Genomic DNA, 17,555 nt, shown 5'->3' with positions numbered 1-17,555 from the left:
TGTGCTGCCAGGGAAGTTTGAGTTTTAATTATTAGTTTTTGCTTATTTTATTTGATGTTGTATTTCTTCTCTGCCCCTCAGTCTGTCACTCTAGATTTTGCAATCTGTCATCAAAACTTTGAAAGCTGTGGTGTAAAGAAAATATGAAGTGAGATGTTCAGTGGGGTTAAGAGAATCACTGAACCCTTTGAAAAGAAGCTTTTGTACCGTGCTGTCGGCCCTTTACACAAACAGATGATCTGAACTAGCAGTAAATGTATCTTTGTTATTTATCTTTGTTCTTCCACTCAGGTGGTGTCAGAGGCAGTCGGAGGTGAGGAAGACACGACTGACAATTCGCTCCAAGACATCGACTCTGCTGCAGCCGACGCTCCCAGATGAACCAGCATTTCAAAGAACTGTCACTGCTACTCATTTATAATGCAGCCCACATTAGGTACTAAAGTACTCAGCGGCTCCTACTGAGACTGAAAGCTGGAGTAGGCGACATGTTTTTGGAATCAATGGGCAGAAATTCCATAATAACCTTTCAGCATATTGTACTTCATGTGGGGAACTAGACTCCTGGTTTCATACTAAAGAAAATCCAGCCTGAGATGAGACGTCGCCCAGTGTGAGGCCGTTTCAGGTGAGTCGTGTGAAGGTGCAGGGAAAGGTCAGCTGAGAGGGAAGCGTTTGGATCAGAAATGTCAGCTGGACATGTTAGAGGAATGCAGGGAGAAAACTGAAGTTTTGGGTAAAATGTTACACTGTGCAGTTTCAGTTATAAACATCATTGTAATGTGCCTCACTGTTTCTGCTCCTACTGCCTGGTTTGAAATAAAGATGAGGAAATAAATGGGGTTTTAGGTAACTTTGTTTCTGATCGGCATGTTTTCCACCACTGCAGCAGAAAACACATTTCCGTAAAACTTTAAAGCAACTGGAAACTTTCTCCCATTGTTACACTTTAACACATTCTGTTGTTGCATATGCCCTTGTAGCCAGTATTTACGAAAATACTTGATGTAATTTTTATTGTCTGCTAAGGTGGTTTTGTGTTTCAGTTTGTTTGAGTGACCAGTCGTCTCATTTTATGCGGGACAGCAAACCTTTTCATCACCCACATTTATCTCCCACATTTTCATTGGTTGTAGTTACAAATAAATAAAAAGTACAGGACATGTGTGCTGATCTGCAAATGCTTCACCGCTTAAATTTATAGTTGATTCCTGCAGAAAAGCAGTTTATAGCTTCAGCTGTTACTGCGCGAGAAAAGGGAACCTTGAATGAATAAAGACAATATATGGTTATTAAACTTGTTTTATGCTTATGATCAACAACAAACCTTTAACAGATGTAGTTTGTGCTTTCACACATTGTTAAGAAACCTTCATCTGGCTTTGGATAACAGGAACCATTGGAAGGATTCTGTAATTTACTCCCTCTGTGAGTACTAAAGATTTGGTGCAGTTTAGTGCATGTTTGTCAAGTGTACATGAGGAAAATTTGGAGCTGAAGTCATTTCACACCCATATTTGTTTATTCTCCAGCTGTTCTTTTCCTCTGCATCTCCATTCAAACACCAGTAAACGCAGGCTGTATTGTAAAGTGTTCGAGCATGTTTCAGTTCCACATAGACGAGTCCAGATTTGCACTTAAGCCTGAGGTCACCTTCAGAAAAATAGCTGTTTAAGGCCTCTAGTCCAGTTTTAGCTCCATACACTCACCCGACCTCTTTTTGTCATGCGGTTGTATTATTTCTAGTTGTTTGGGTTAAATTGCCTTGAAGCCTGAGTGCTGTATCAGGTTTTCAGCTGTTTGTGTGTTAACTTTAAAAATGTCACTCTTTCAACCACAAATTATTTTTTGATGGATTTCTTGGTCGTGTCCATATCGGTGGTGCCTGCAGGAGTATTTTAAGGCACGGCAAACCACACATACGGGGCAGATTTTTTTTAAGTATATAGCGAAGTTATGTTTGGCAACGTGGGACAGCCTCCGAAAGAAGGGAAAAAAAAGTGGGGCGGGTAATGAAATTTCATACAATGACATCACTTTTCCTCCAACCCAAACACTTAAACGGCGAGGCAGAGGAGGAGAGCGGCCGCTGCTGGGGGAGCAGGACACCGCCGCAAAAATGAGCCCAAGGTAGAGATTTTAAAGAAAAGAAGAAAAAATAGTATATTTTTATCTTTACCGGACATGGCAACACAGCGGCAGTTTCCATCCAAATGAGGTGAGTTTTTCAAAAACGGTAAAAACGCCGTTTCATGTGCTGAAATGCTCGGCTGGCCGATGGGTTCGCAGGAATACCGACACTGATCCGTTTGCATGCGCTTCATTGTTTTAACATCACCGGGCATGTAAAGGTTGCGCCGATTCACAGCTGAAAATGTTGATTTGCTGCTGCGGGCTGCTTCAGCCTTAAACGCTGCGGCGTTTTTCCTGCGTTTTCTTCGTTTGTGGGAGAAACGCAAGGGCGTAACAGCGCGCTTACCCGTGGCGGAGGGGACCCATTTCGGCGCAGGGTTTGGGTTTGAAGGGCCTGTCCCCAAGAAAAGGGGCCAAAAAAGAAGGAAAAACCTGGAGGCTTTCCCAAGCTCAGATCTGGTTTGGTTCAGCTGCGTTACGCGGGAGCTGAAATACATCCTGTCGCCGTTTGAGCCTCGAAAACCTGAAAAGGGAACATGGAAAAGGAACTGTCATCCGAGTCCTGTAAGTGCGGCTCGTTTTTCATTTGTCATCTCGCAGCGATGCAGAGAAAAGGCAGTTTATAATGGAAATAAACTGCGCTTCATTAGTGTGGGCTTTGTCAGAGATTCAGGCTGTGAGTGGAGGCTGACGCTGCACAAACCAGAATTTTTAAATCAAGAATAAATCAGCCTCACAGTGATGTTCGTGAATGAATTAATGTGTCTGCAGCATGGATGCGAGGAGGGATGAGCCACCCTTTTTTATGTGAAGTTCAGATCATTTTTAAGGAGGAGAGCTGTTGGTTTGATTATTTTACCAGCCGAATTGAGCTCCAGTTCCTCTTAAAAATGTGTCTTTCACCGTGCAGACTAGAGGAATTTTAACTTCAGCTGGTCTGCGCTGACCTCCAGTCTGAATTGATATGTGTGCATGTATGAATATGATGAGTTTGGAAAACCACCAGAGTCCCGCTTAACAACAGGATGCGCAATGCCAAGCAGTCAGTCTTTAATATGGAGATATTTTGTGTTCCACAGGTCATTTTATCATTTTTAAACACTTACCCAAAGTTCAGGACTCGCTGTGTCTAATTTAAAAAAATAATTAAATCATTTCTTTTACACCAGGGGTAAAAAAAGACAATCTCCTCATTTCAGTGATTGTAATCAGCCAACTAATCCTGGCAGATCTGCTTGTCTAGGAGAAGTCTGAAAATGTTTTGAGGAATTAAAAGTGATCATTTTCGGAATAAGTGCATTTAAAACAGGTTAAACATTGCAATAGTTGGTAGTTGTGCTGATAAAATGAAAACGCAACCAAGCAGGTCATAAACTGCAGATATGAAAAGTCACACAGGGGTGGATAACCTTTCTCTAATTAACACATGAAACAAACAGAAATGCCATATTTTCATCAGATCTTCTGACGTTTGATGTTTGCCTGCTGCTTTCTGAATTAAACATGACATTCACCAAGCAGAAGTCGAACCTTCATGAATCTGCATTTGATTTTGCAGATTTGGTGAAAACTTTGTTTTGATCATTTTGTAGGACGGCTGGTCAGGCCTTGTTAGGCTATAGATAACAAGAACGGTGATGCTTTTTGTCTTTGTTTCTTTGTCTGTTTACAACTTTTAAAAAGAAAAATAATCTAGTCATCTGGAAAATATCATTGCCCTTGTTGGCTTTCATAATCCAACTGTCAACAAACTGATTTTCATCAACATGGCATTAAACCAGTGCAGGGTTTATTTTCATTACAACAGTTTTATTTAGAAAATATTAGAAAATGACGTATAAGCTGGCAACAGTAGCTGTCACTGTCACTCAAGGCTCATTTATAAACTCAGACTATATGTTAAAGCTGGACATAGCTTCCGTGTAATCTATACTACAGTTACAGTAGGGATAACAGTGGTTAGGGACCGCGGCACGATCTTGCTGCCTTTGAAATGGTTGCTCCAAAGATGGGGACCGGGTCAGCGGCCCCTCGCATTCACTCGCCATCTTAAATAAAGCTCATTTTTTGAATAGAATGGGGACAAGTTTCAGTTGCATGCAGTCTTTTAGTGATAGTACAGCAATTGACTGTGACAAAGCAGCAAAAATCACAAGTGTCTCCATCTGTCGAAATGTTGTCTACAAAGCTTCCAGGTGGCCTCTGTGCAACCAGCTGGTCAGTACAACTTCCTCCCTCTTCACAAGGTTGTTGCCACTCTAACGGCAACTTGTGGAGTGCCAATGACTGCAGTTCCTGAAATCACAATTTGAAGCTGCCTCTCAAAAACGCTCTCATGTTAAAACCTTATAGAAGAAATAAAGTTGGTCTCTGTGGACAGTTTTTCGCACTTCGTAGCAACACCATGGGCTGAACTGTTTTATAACTTACCTGTATGGATACTGGAGTCTGGGGCGTGGCTCCTTGGAGATGACTGGTGTCTGCTAGGTTTGTGCTCACATACATTGGAGCTCACTGTGATGCAAAACATCCTATAAGTTTGTGATTCGATTTAGGTGAGTGAAATTCTGGTATTTTATCAGTAGTTGGCAGATATGTGAATGCAGCTAATATGAAATCAGTGGATGATGCCCCAGTGGGACACCTGGAAGCTTCGCGTTTTGGCTGTCACTGTTTTCGCTTTATGGAACTAGACGTGATACATACATTGGGGCTACTTTTAGTGCTCTTTTTGGCTATAATGGGAACCATAATTTATAATATGAACATCATGTTGTTCTTTAAGACTAGAATCTAGCGACTAAGACCAGAAAAATCTTTACTATTGAGATTCGTGGAAACCAAACAGACATGCAGTGATTTCTTGATTTATTTTTGGGATTCTTATTAAGATTTCCTAAAGCCTGATGTGATGTCATTGAATTTTTTCAATCACAAAAGACAAAGTAAAGTACAAACTGGAGAATTTTGGACCTTTTCTCTGCTGGCTATTAAAATATGTTTTCATATTGTTTTTCTCCTGTTTAAGTTCTGATAGTTCAACTCGTCAGTGAAAACAACAGATTGCATGCATCCATGTCACCCAGCACAACAACAGCTTATCACCATCTGCTGGTTCATGTTAACAAAGCTGCATTTTACTAACTGTGATACCTTCCACATTTTCTGAATGGGGTGGATTGTTTCTTGTTTGTTTTCACCTTGTGGGGAATTTTATAGGTTATAAAACATGTGCCAGCAATCTTAACAAGTTGTAGGGCCGTTCTGCAATTACACGAGAGTTAAAACATCTTAGAAATTGCTGTGCAGCTATTAAAGAGTGCTCATTGTTGGAGGAAAAACATCAGTTTTAATGATCTGTGCCTGTTGGTTCAAGGCCAGATATACGCTCATGCTGTTTCCTTTGTCTCATCGTTTTCTGAAGAAGGACCAAGCTTTAGGTCAGAAGAAACGAGGACGCAAGCATTGTTTGAACCATGCTGAATTATAGGCTTGCAGAGATGGCTGGAATTCAGGCTGTAAAATATTAAAGTTTCACTGAAGATCTGCAATGAAACGCTCGATGAATCTTTTAGTGTTTGCAGGCTGCTTTTACCTGATTTTTGCTTTGAGAAGAAATGACGTACGTTCGGTTCCTCGTCCAGATTGTCTGCTTTTGTAATGATGTAGTTTGTTGTTTTTGGCAGTTGCAGACAAACACCATATATCATGTAAGAAATCCGCTCTGACCGCATGGCACAAAGGACCTAGAAACGGTTACATCATATTTTAAACACAGTGACTGATTAGTTCCCAGAAAAATTGTTTGAGACAAGGATTTGAGGTCACTCAGTTAAACCTTTTGATACTTTAAAGATGTATTTCTAAGAGCTCTTTGTGAACTTCAGAACATCTGCAGTGCGGTGCTGGGAAATCTTTCATTAATTGAAAGGTTACTTTGACTTGTACATAACTGTATGTTGCCATGGTGACGTCAACCATTGCTTAGTGAACTCCATCTTGAAAGCTTGACTTGAGCATTTTGACTGTCACCATATCGATATTTTTGAAATCGAAAGTGACAAGCAAAGGGTGGAGTGGGACTCCGCGTGCTTATAGGTATTATCATGTCATAACATATAACATCACATTCGAGTCCTTTCTGACTCTAATGGGGAACAGACTTCATGAAATCCATCAGGAAAGTGTTTACTGAGGCCATAGAAGGCAGCAGAAGGGCTCATTTTCTCATAGACATGTTTTTGCAAGCAGAACAGTGGCCCCCTGCAGGTCATCACGAGGAATACAGATTTAAAACATCCATCTTTCATGTACAATCTATCAACGTCTACTAGCCATGTACTGTAAGCTTTGGCAAACCAACCACACCTGCAGAAGCTTGCCAAGACCAACAGAAAAGACAGAAACGCCTCGAGGAACACAACAAAGATCCCGAAGCCTCCAAATTCTCTAGATAACAATCGAATCAAGTATCTGCAGGATGAGACAAGCTCAAACCATGAGAGTCATCTGCCAGCGTCGCCATGCCAGGCACCAGAGAAGACTCCCAGAGGTCCCCGGTCCCTCAATGGACCGAGGGCATTACAAGAAAAGGCATTTTTTCATATTTGGTACATTTCAATAGAGTCCCTCTCATATGAAAGCACATAGTTGTGATTGACATCTAGTCTTGTTTGAAAAATATTTCCAAAATAAAAGCTTTGGTAATGCTGTATGTGGAAAAGAGTTCACCAACATTTATTAACACTATTAGTTGTCAGTTAGATGTCGTTGCATGCGTTTTATTCATTCACTGGAATAATCAGATCAACATTTCATGGTTGAAGTTGGCGTTCTGATTGGACCTCTACTGTACGTGAGAACAGCAGGAACATCTGGATGTCTAAGGAGCGTTTTTTGTGGTTTTGACTACGGGAATAATGTTTGTTTGCAGGTTTTACCTGGTGAAGTTTACACTGGATCACATTTATGTTTGTTTTTCAGAACTTTCTGCCAGCGGTCGTCTTTGACTTTACAGATTTGTAGAGTAGCATCTAATCTCTCTGCACCTTCAAATGTTTAATGGTTTGACATCGAGGTCCATTACTGTCCCCACTGACTGTACAAGCCCATTAACTACTTATAGATGCTGCTAATTACAACAGAAAGCAACAGTCAGTAACCACTTGTCTGCTTTTTGTTATTATTACTCTTTAATAAATAGTCAAATATTTGAAAAACCACGACCATCCGTACAACACAGTATTAGATTTCTGTAGTTTCAGGTCATCACTGTGTCATCTGAAGCACCATTAGAGAACTCCCAGTATGGATTTTCCCTTTTTTCAGCTTAGGTGCTAAACATAAGTCTCATTATAGTAAGTAAATCTTTAAAAAATCAATAAATATACACATATTTATCATAAAAATGTAACTGCAGGATACATCATGCCTCCTGCTTTCAAGCAAAGTCTATTCTTGCTGCTTTAATCTGAAGATTGCACTATAATTGCCTGCCGATGCCAAAAAGGCCTACTTGCAGGATCACAGGATCTTAAGTACAGATTTAAAGTGAGCTCAGAGAAACTTCAGCAGATGTTTGGGAAAACATCTGCACAACAGTGAGCAAACCACCTCTCTGTTTGTGTGGAAGATGGATTTATATCACACCACAGCAGCGAGGCGTGCAGAGCTGTAAATGTGAAAGTCTACCTTTGCTAACTGGGTGGAATTACTGGCATGTGTTTGTTTGAGTCACGTAACTGGAAGAATTTAAACACGAGGCTGGGAGGATTTCAGAACAAGAAGGCCTGAATGTGTCACATTTGGAACAATATTTGGTGAGGGACATGCAGCGCACCGAGCAGTTCTTCCTGATAAAATGACCTCAGAGCACGAGAGCATTATGGGGCTGCTGTGCGGAGAAATGTGGTTCCACTCTGCGCTCGCAAGATCACATTTACGGTTTGTGTGCCTGTGTTTGAGTTCGATTGAAGTTTTGAGAGCGCTCCATCCCGATGCAACTTTGAGATAGCCGCATTACATCATGAGAAGCCAAGCCAGTGACATATTCAAGTGTAATGGGCAGTATAAGTGCTCGCCCGCTCTGTTCGCCTCTAATTGTCCACAGATGTTCTGCACGCCTTTGTGTGCCACAGCTTGTTGCAGCCGGCTTCGCGCAGACGCCACATACGTTGTTCAGGCTTTATTGCAGAGGGGGAAACGTGGCATGGAGTAAGTGTTTAATTTGGCTGCTGGTTCTAGTAACTGGTTTCAGTTATTAAAAACTTTATTAGCGGTTGCAATCCGCTGGGATTGAGCTGAGATGAAACGATTAGGCGACCCAAACTGTTCGTTTATGGACAGAAAATTAATCGGCAACAATTTTGATAAATGAGTAAAGCAACAAGAAAGGGAGTCAGATGTGGATTTATTTATTTATTTTACTGCAAACTGTAAGCGACTAATAAAATGTTAATTATTGCACAAAATTCATCAGCAGCTACTTTGATAATCTGGCAACCCATCAGCTTAGCCTCTGGGGGTAAGAGCGTATAAAAGATGGAGGCAACCACCATGTTGGCACTCATTTGGCTCTGATTTGGGCCACTGCCTGATGCTTTTCTGAATCCAAAAGAGTGCCAACGTTTTTAGCTGAAGCTGCAGTTAAGGTTGATCTAACTGTGACTGACTTATTTTTTTAGACTTTCCATCCTCTAGTCGTTGTTTACTGAAGCAGATAAATTAAAGAAGCCTGCTAGACATTAGATGGTTTCAAAACTGCACTTTTGTCACATTCAGAACCTCCTTTGCTCTCCACATGGACTTTTTACTGTCTCACAACTAAAACCTGCTCAGATACGATTCATCAAAACATTTCATACTGTAAAAAAAAAAACTAGGAACAGAAACCAGAAAACTACAGATTTAGTTTGAAGAACAAAGTTTATCATTTGAGGCTGGGCACTGTGATTTTTGGAGGGAACTGAACTTTCTGGTTTGACAAATGGTAACTGTGTCTGGATTTCTTCTTGTTTATTAATAGTTTTAAGTGGTTTCAGTGGTGTGAAGAGTTTGTGCTTTTTTGTATTTTCAATTAAGGCTAAATTAAGTATTTGTCAGACAAATATTTGAAGACGTCCTCTTGAAGGAGTTTGTGGCTCTGGTGGCAGCAGGTTGTCCTCTAAAGTGTTCTTTGGGCCGGTCGCTGCAAGCCAGTGTGTTTCTGATGGCAGGCCAGTGCCTTATGGCAACTGAGCTGCGGTTAAAAATCCCTATAAAAACACAGCAGACCAGGGAAACTGTTACCAATTCATAATTCAAAAAGTAGTCAAGAGATTAAAGGATCATTTATAAAGAGAAATATTACTCATGATTTCAAAGTTCAGCACAAGCAGTAAAGGCACCAAGAATGATTAATTATATGACCTTTTTAAATACTGCTGTTTTGTCAAAACTAATGGAGTCTTGCAGATGCACACACACGGTGTCCTTTGGTGTTCGGGGTTATAGCACGGCTTCAGCGTAATTTATCGCCCCGCAAATGTATCCGTCTGCGTACGCGTTTCCGTTTGGACAGCAAACTGAGAGAGATTTTCACCCACCGCAAATGAGTTTCCATGCAGTCCTCCAAAATCCCAATGGCATGTCGCTGGACATGGATTAAGTATACGGCCCTCGAATGCCGACCGGTTGACGAGTGGACCAAAACAGGGAAGGGTGTGACAGCCGCGTTCACCAGGAATGGGACAAGTGTGACAAAAACATTAAGCATGAAAAGAACAGACAGCGTCTGCCGACACTAAATTGTTTTTGACACATTGTTTCACTTCAGATCTTTGTATCTGATAACTTTGCTCTTCTCCACGGCTGCCTGACAGACCAACATGTGACACAACCGGTCTGTGGGCTACAAGCGGGAGTAGCCCACAGACCGGTGGTACCGCATATTTGTGACTCTGTCCCAATGTAACGCCGCTGTCTGCAGGTAGACGGGCAGTCCCTGACTGCCCACAGACTGCCTTCACACTAACCCTGCTCAAACAAGCATCAGATGTCACTTCCTACTCAGCACATAGCTTGTAAAGGACAGCTTGGCATTACATTTAAAATCACTGGACATGACTCATTCCTATATGTAACATTAACGTTGTGAAAGTGTGTATTTGAACCCAAAACACAATCTGTGTTTGTCTTGACAAAGCAGCGAGTGAAAGTTAAAGCAGGAAGTGAGTGAAAACAAACCGCAACAAAGTCCCTGCTGGGATAAAAACTGTCATCTGCAGGCTAACAAACTGACTCCACCACCACCACCACCCATCCAGCCTTTGACCACAGAATGCAAACTTTGATGCTGTTTAAAAGAGGACCGATATATCTTGGTATCAAGGGACTCACTCCAAAAGGCCCCCATCCATTTATTTTCTTTTGTGCCTTATCTGGGTCGCAGATAAGGCACAAAAGAAGACCTCACTTTCCCCAGCCACCCCCTGTAGCCCCCCAGAGGATACAGAGACATTCCCAAACTAGTTGAGATGGAGAAATTAAGTCCCCGGGGTGTCCTGGGTCTGCCTCTGATGTCTCCTCCTGGTTGAACATTCCTCCTGGTCGCCTCAGCTACTGACAAAATGACAGTACTGGATCCTGAGAAGGTAAAGGTTTTTTTCTGGTGTTGAAAATGTTGGAGAGAAAAGTTGAGGAAAAATGTTCCTTCCAATTTTCAAGGTTAAAAGTGACACCACCAAACGCGAGTTAACCAAAAACAAAGAAATGTGGGACACTCGAACCAGACTGTTTGTTTTTGTTTACATTTTGTTAAAAATACTATATTATACTGGAAACATAACTAATAACACGAAAAACTATAATAGGATCTCGCCTGGTGAGGCGAGGAGGAAGTGCAGGTCAGCTTTAGGAGTAGTTTACAATAAACAAATAAAAAGAAGCTCTTTTTGAAAGACAGAGAACAGTTCGACATAATTCTTCATTTTCTGACTTATTTGTGATCCAGAGGTTGTCTTACAAACGTAGTGAGCGGCCATCGGGTAGAGGAAGTAAAGCTGTTAATGGAGAAGAAATATCAGCTAAGTCTGTGAATGAGTCATCGGAAATCTTCGGCTTGTGCGATGATACGAGATGGTATTAAAGTTTGTTGGGTCGCAGAAAATGTTTTGATCGTCGTTTGTCAGGACTTTCCGAATTTGGCGATCGCTGCTAATCTATAAAGTCAAACAATTGAAACGAGAGAAAATGGAACTAAAAATGGATTCATGTAAATGTTAAAAAAAACAACAACTGGAGCACAATGTCAGACACAACGTGTGCTAAACACAGCCGGGCTGAGTTTACAGCGGATCCTCTGCTCGACAGATGTGTCGTGTTGTACAAAATTATTGCACGAAGTATAAAAGATTTCCTGTGTCTGATACAGGATACAGCAACACAGTTCCTGATTGGCTAATCTGCAGTACAAACCGTCAAGTGACTGAGTGACTCCAGATGTGTATTTATACATGCTAGTGTGATTATATTTAGATCCAACTGCTGAAAAATCACCAGAATCCTAATGAAGTCATTCTTTAAAATACTATTTCTAGTTGGGATCCCATTTACTTAAGTCTATAAAATATTTTTGTTGATCAAGGGGGCAGAAAAATACAGTTTCTGCCAATCAAGTCAAGTGGCTTTATTGTCATTCCAACCATGTGCAGTGGTACAGAACACAGTGAAACGAGACAACGTTCCTCCAAGATCTATGCTACGTATGACATATAACAGACAATCAACACAGGACTACATAAAGTGCAATGTGCAGAAATTGCAAAAAAACCCAAAACAAAGACACAACAGTGCAATAGAAATGTGCGAAAGACTGAGTATTGTGCAAAAAGTCACTTGGTGTATGAAGGTGTGTGTGTGTGTATGAGATTCTGCATCCTTACAGATTGAGGTGTGCATTTTATTCTACTTTTCTAATAGATAGACTCTTTATTCTCGCTTGTGAGATCAATGTTGCGTTACAGCAGTGGGATGAAGCGTGAAAACAAAACAGCCCGCAATAAATAAACAACACGGTTAAAGTAAAAGCATCCCGGGTGCATAGTGACGGTCTTATACTGCGAGAGAGCGCAAACCTGTTACATATGAAACACTGATTGTAAAACAACGTAAATAAAAATGAGGTTATGTCAAAGAAGCCCGAAAAGTTAGACTTAGGTTGTGGAAGAGATTGGAGCAAATTGCATTAATAAATCATATGTGTCTTATAAATCTGAGAAACAGATGCAAGAAGGTGTGACACAAACATGTGTGGATCACTGCATTATCATGTTTTACAGCTAACAGAACTAGAGCAGCGAGATTTACTGCCTCAGAAGCCTCGAGCCAGATACTTAATGACCAAACCGATAATGAAAACAACTCAAATGATGAAGATTTTGCATTAAAAAAAGATTTAAAACCATTAATAACTATAATTCTGAATATCTGCCACGGGTAGTGGAAATGGAATAACATGATGAACAACAGTGCAGCCATTAAATCGTCATAAGTGACCATACTGTGATTTATTTTTTTCTAAAAGTCACTAAAATATCTCGGTTGCTTGAGCGTTAACGAACTAATCCTTTCGGCCTCAGAGCTGACATGACTTTGGTAGATAACATGTGGTTCAACAGACCTTTCAGACATTCAAGGTCAGTCAGGCTGTGAAATATCAGTTTATTAGATGGTTGTTCGCATCTTTAAGTGGGAGGAAAGAGCAACGGGTAATAATTTAATCGATTTGAAGTCTGGTAGGGGTTTGCAGACAGGTCAGAGCCTCCCGCAGTCGTCCTATCTCCTCCGTATCCCCCCCACCTCCTCTTCGTGCTTTGAAGATAGGCTGGGCTGGGGCTGGGCCTTGCTCCTTATCAGCTATCAGTTCAGCCATTTATCACCCCACTGTCTGATGCATGCAGGTAGTGTAGTTACCATGGTTATACACCAAAGGCACTCCTGCATTAGCATAGCAAATATTCATCAGCTGCCTACAGAGTCGGCGCAGTAAGACGGAGCTCACAGCAGGAGGCGGGACTGACGGGGAGCTCTGCAAGGCATCATCATCCTCATCCCAACTGTTTCCACGCTCACAGCGCAAACACTCACATCAAAGGAGTTATCTCCCCCTGCATTGTTTCCCCCAAAGCCCTTTTGTTTACTCCCCCCTGAACCCCCGCCACCTCAACACGAAGCTTATTCTGATTATTTGTGTGCACATCACAGAGAATATCAGCCAAATGAGTCACAAGCAGCCAGCCTGAGGCCCTGACCTCGTGTTCTCCATCTTCGCGCAAACTGCACCGGAGCCTGCTGTGTCAAATGTGGCCTCTAAAATATGCATGATTGAACGTGCTCGAGGAATGCTAATAGAGCTCCCACCAAATGCAGAGGCCACCCTACAGAGGAATCTGCGGTCGTGCAAACATCGAAGCTGGCAAAACACCACTTTAGCCGCCGCAGCTGTAACAAACATTCGATTCATCCGTCCGGCCAGAGAAAATATGGCTTGGAATGAAGTTTTAATCAATTCGCGAGCTAACCAGGTCCCCACCACGTCCTGCCTTGCCAAAAAAACAAGAGGATTAAATGGCCACATTTTGTTTAGTTTTGGACGGAGGAACAATCTTGTAAGATTCCTCTCTCAGATTTACACTTGGAGTCGTGACCCGTGATGACTCTGCGGTTAAAGAATAGCGACAGAGGGAGATTTTCTTTTTAATTCAGCCTGCCTTGAACAGTGTGTCTTTGTGCACTGCTGCAGTTCATTTTCATTTGTCTTAAAATAAGTTGCTATTGAGGAGATTTATGCACCCCCACCTTACTCCTTCAATCCCTCTCCCCCCTTCCCTCCGCTCGCCTCCCACAAGGTGCTTGGCGAGCCGCTTCTGCAGCTTCAGTGTTTTCAGAATCTCATGAGCTTCCTGTTTCAAAAACCTCGCCCATCAGCTCCAGTCGTACAGCTTTAAAAACATCTTCCCATCGAGACTGTTTGTCAGAGAGATATAGAGCACTTTTTCCCCCCTTTGGAGCTCAAACAAAGCTCTCCCTCCATATGTAACCCTCCATATAGTCTGTACCATAAATAGGTCTTCTTCTTGGCCAGAACTTGGGAAAAGGATGTGGATGATGATGACGATGATGATGATTACTAAGGCTGAATCCTGGTTGAGTTTGAGCTGCTGCGGCTGGCAAGCAGATGTGGCCAAATTTGCAGAAAATGTCCATGTTGCGCTCCATCTTTTCTCTGGTGTTGCTGTTTGTTTGTTTTTTCGCACTCTGGATCTTCTTTGGGTTATCAGCCTTCACCGAGCTAAACGTCCGGATGACTGCTATCTCTGTTTGAAATGAGGCAGAGTAGTTAATTACAAGCTAATCCCCAACTGCAGCATTAGATAGAGAATTTAATATGGTAGGGGATGAAATGATGATCCCCATGAGGATATATAGATACTGCAGCAGGAAGGCCTTACTTAGAGCGACGTGAAATATATAAGATGAACCCAAACAACTGGAACAGACTAATATGTTGCAAATAGCTGATAAAACATGATTACTGCATTTTATAGAGTTTTTAGGTGCATTTTTAACACTGTCAGGAGCCTGCCTTAAGACAAATTCAGTGGCTCTGACCAAAGTGTTGTATTTGTCAATAGAAAGAGGTAAAAGATAGCAAAATCAGTATAAAGATTATCCAAGTTACCTCTGAATATTCTCCTTGTTGGCCAAAACTACAAGCTGAAAATCTTATAAAGTGGAAAACACCAGAGTGCTAAGAGTTCCCAAAGATTTTGGGGGTAAAACGTTTTGATCTGCGGTTTGTTTGCTGGAAAATCCGAAAGAAGGTTTGGCTGCTTTTTAGGAAAGTAAAAGAAAACAGAGGTTAAAAACTGAGGGGAAACAACTTTTACTAATGTAACTACCTTGGTGTAAATTTGGTCTTTGACTCAGTAAGAGGAGTTACCTGTTTTTAGCCTTGTAATATGGGTGCCAATACAAAAAGCTGGCTGAGTGTAGACGTGGATATTTCGCTAAGCTTTTACGTAAAAGCTCCTGTGGTGGAATGGCGCACATAGGTGACTTGCTAAATCCTGACTTAATCCCAAATTTAGCTGGATAAGTCGCTAATCTTTGTGCCAGAGCTGGTTTCACCTGTTTCAGAGTGGCCTCGTTGCAGCTCTCTAAACTGGACGCTGTAGCAGCCTTTGTCCTGGATCGGCTCGTCTGGCGTCAGCAGCATGTCTTGTTCTAGCTTCACATTTTTTCCAGGCATGTCAGGGTTCAGCAGTTTGATGTGAAAATGAGTCACCGAAGACCTGTAGTAAAGGCTTTTGCTGACACACATGGAAATGTGGTGCAGCGGTGGACGAAGTGCAGCCGTTCCTCTGGCTGCAGAGCTCGTCGTCTGGTTGGCAGAGGACGGCACCTCTCTGCGGAGTATTTACAGCGGTACGAAACCTGCCTTTACGGGGGCCACAACAAATGGTTTTCATTACCGGGTTTTTATGATCGCAGAAATGGACTGCGGAGCATACTTTGAATCTTTTCACATGTGAGCGATTTATTAAGGTCACCGTCTGGAATCAGACTAAGCTGCTTTAAAGTTTACACAGGGAAACGAGGCTGCACCTGAACATTTTCTTTTAATTGATTATTCTCATGGTTATATAATCATGATTTGGTCTTTAAAAGCTTAAAAAAAAGCAAATTGTTACAATTACAGTTGCTTAAAGAACAACTTAAAAATGCAAAGGTAATCATTGATGTCATTAAAAGTGAGGAGGCATTGGAGAAGCCGAAACACATTACTACTGACTGGCTTTTAATACTGATTAAAAAAAGGCTTTTGTCTGCTTAGTTTAGTCAATAGATTGATCTGAAGGTCAAAGTGATAACAATGCTACAAACAGCTGTTCTTGCAAAGGCAGATGTTACAATGTTTCAGATTTTTAAAGTAGTGCTGTCAGCGTTAATCTAGATTAACGCAGGTCACCCCATGCATCGGGCTGCACGGCGCTAACGCGTTAACAAGATAAGCGCGCTCATGTGTTGCAGCCCCACGCACGGGCCGATCCGCGTTAACTTGTTAACGGAGATTTGCCGCGTTAATGCGGTTGCGACGTTAACGTCATTTTAATTAGATTAACGCTGACAGCACTACTTTAAAAAGAAGGGTTTTCATCAAGAGAAAGAGAATGAATTTGCATAAGTAAAAATAATTGTAGCCACAATTATGTTTCTTAAAGATTATGTATATTAAAATGATTTTCAACAGGGCACATAAACCTGCACATTGCCTTGGTGGAGGCATATTTAAGGAATATTTAGGAGATTCTTTATTTTCTGTCTTGTATATGAGGAGTGATCAAAAAAATAAATGCGACAAACTTGATGCTATTTTTAGTTTGCTCCCTGGAACTTCTGAACGCTTAAACGTGTGCTATCGTTTCCGTGTCCACGAACCTGCCTGGGTCTGGATGATGTGCATTTCATCATCAGACGGATCAGATTTTTTTTTTTAATGTTTTATAACCACTCAGACAATTCTGCAGACACACAAAACTACAATGCACCCTTAAAGCACCCTTAGTCGGATTTCAAATATCTATAACTGGAACGAAGAACTCCCTTGTGGTGTCTGCAGCTGAGTATAAACCCAGCGCTACGCTGTAAGCTCTACGATTTCACTGTAGACCTGAAAGTTATACCGGGACCACCATCACATCATATTTGGCTACCTGCACCTTCATCCACTTCGCAAATGTTAAAATCGATTTGCAGGCTTACCATTTGACACACTGTGGGTGGTCCTGTGCCCAGTGCTAATGGAGCTTCATGCACTGAGAAAAAAGGATTTCCCCGACACTCCTTCCAAATGTCAACGGAGCAGCCAAATTTTTTCCAGTTTGTACATTGTGTAGGAGCAGTCTCACCTCCTATATTGTTTCAGTGTTGGATGAAGATATTAAACATGGTGAAAGTTTCCAATAAGGGGCAGCCAATCAGAAAAAAGTTGTCCTAAAGCGAGAGGAGCTGAAACGCCTTGTTTCAGGCAGAAGATGAAGTGAGTAGCTCTAACAAGGCCCAGTTTAAGATGAACGGGGATTATTTTAAAGTTTGAATTATGCAAAGATAGTCTGGTCTAGGGCCTGTCGCCCCGTTTCACTGATTGGCAGCAGCTTGGTGTAATGCACCCCTTAAATAAGCATAATTATTTCTCTCTTTTATTACATGTAGAAAATGCGTCTTTTACAGATTGCTTTCTAGATTTCGTCTCAAAAGCACGATTTTTAGTTAACCATGAAAAGCATCACATTTTTGCGTACGAGAAGCTTAAATAGAGAATATTTTACTTTGTTTGATCTTAAAATTACTGAAGCTGTTTCCATAGAGAGTTGCTGACTGAT

General features: G+C 41.5%; 1 protein-coding gene across 2 annotated transcripts in view; it reads left to right on the top strand.

The window, feature by feature from the left end:
• Positions 1-17,153, top strand: part of kansl2 (KAT8 regulatory NSL complex subunit 2) — a 28,495-nt gene extending 11,342 nt beyond the window's left edge. The window contains exon 10 of one of the 2 annotated variants that reach the window (XM_040038180.1): positions 292-17,153. In XM_040038180.1, coding sequence (XP_039894114.1) covers positions 292-381 — 90 coding nt within the window. In that variant the 3' untranslated portion in view covers positions 382-17,153. The remainder of the gene's footprint in view (positions 1-291) is intronic. The other variant, XM_040038181.1, reaches the window with a different exon arrangement.
• The last annotated feature ends 402 nt before the right edge of the window (positions 17,154-17,555 follow it).

The sequence above is a fragment of the Simochromis diagramma genome, unplaced genomic scaffold (genome assembly GCF_900408965.1).
Source record: "Simochromis diagramma unplaced genomic scaffold, fSimDia1.1 OVJJ01000061.1, whole genome shotgun sequence".
In the NCBI taxonomy this organism is placed as follows: domain Eukaryota; kingdom Metazoa; phylum Chordata; class Actinopteri; order Cichliformes; family Cichlidae; genus Simochromis; species Simochromis diagramma.
The sequence above is the reverse complement of the archived record's forward strand: the minus strand, read 5'-3'. Positions and strand labels throughout refer to the sequence as shown.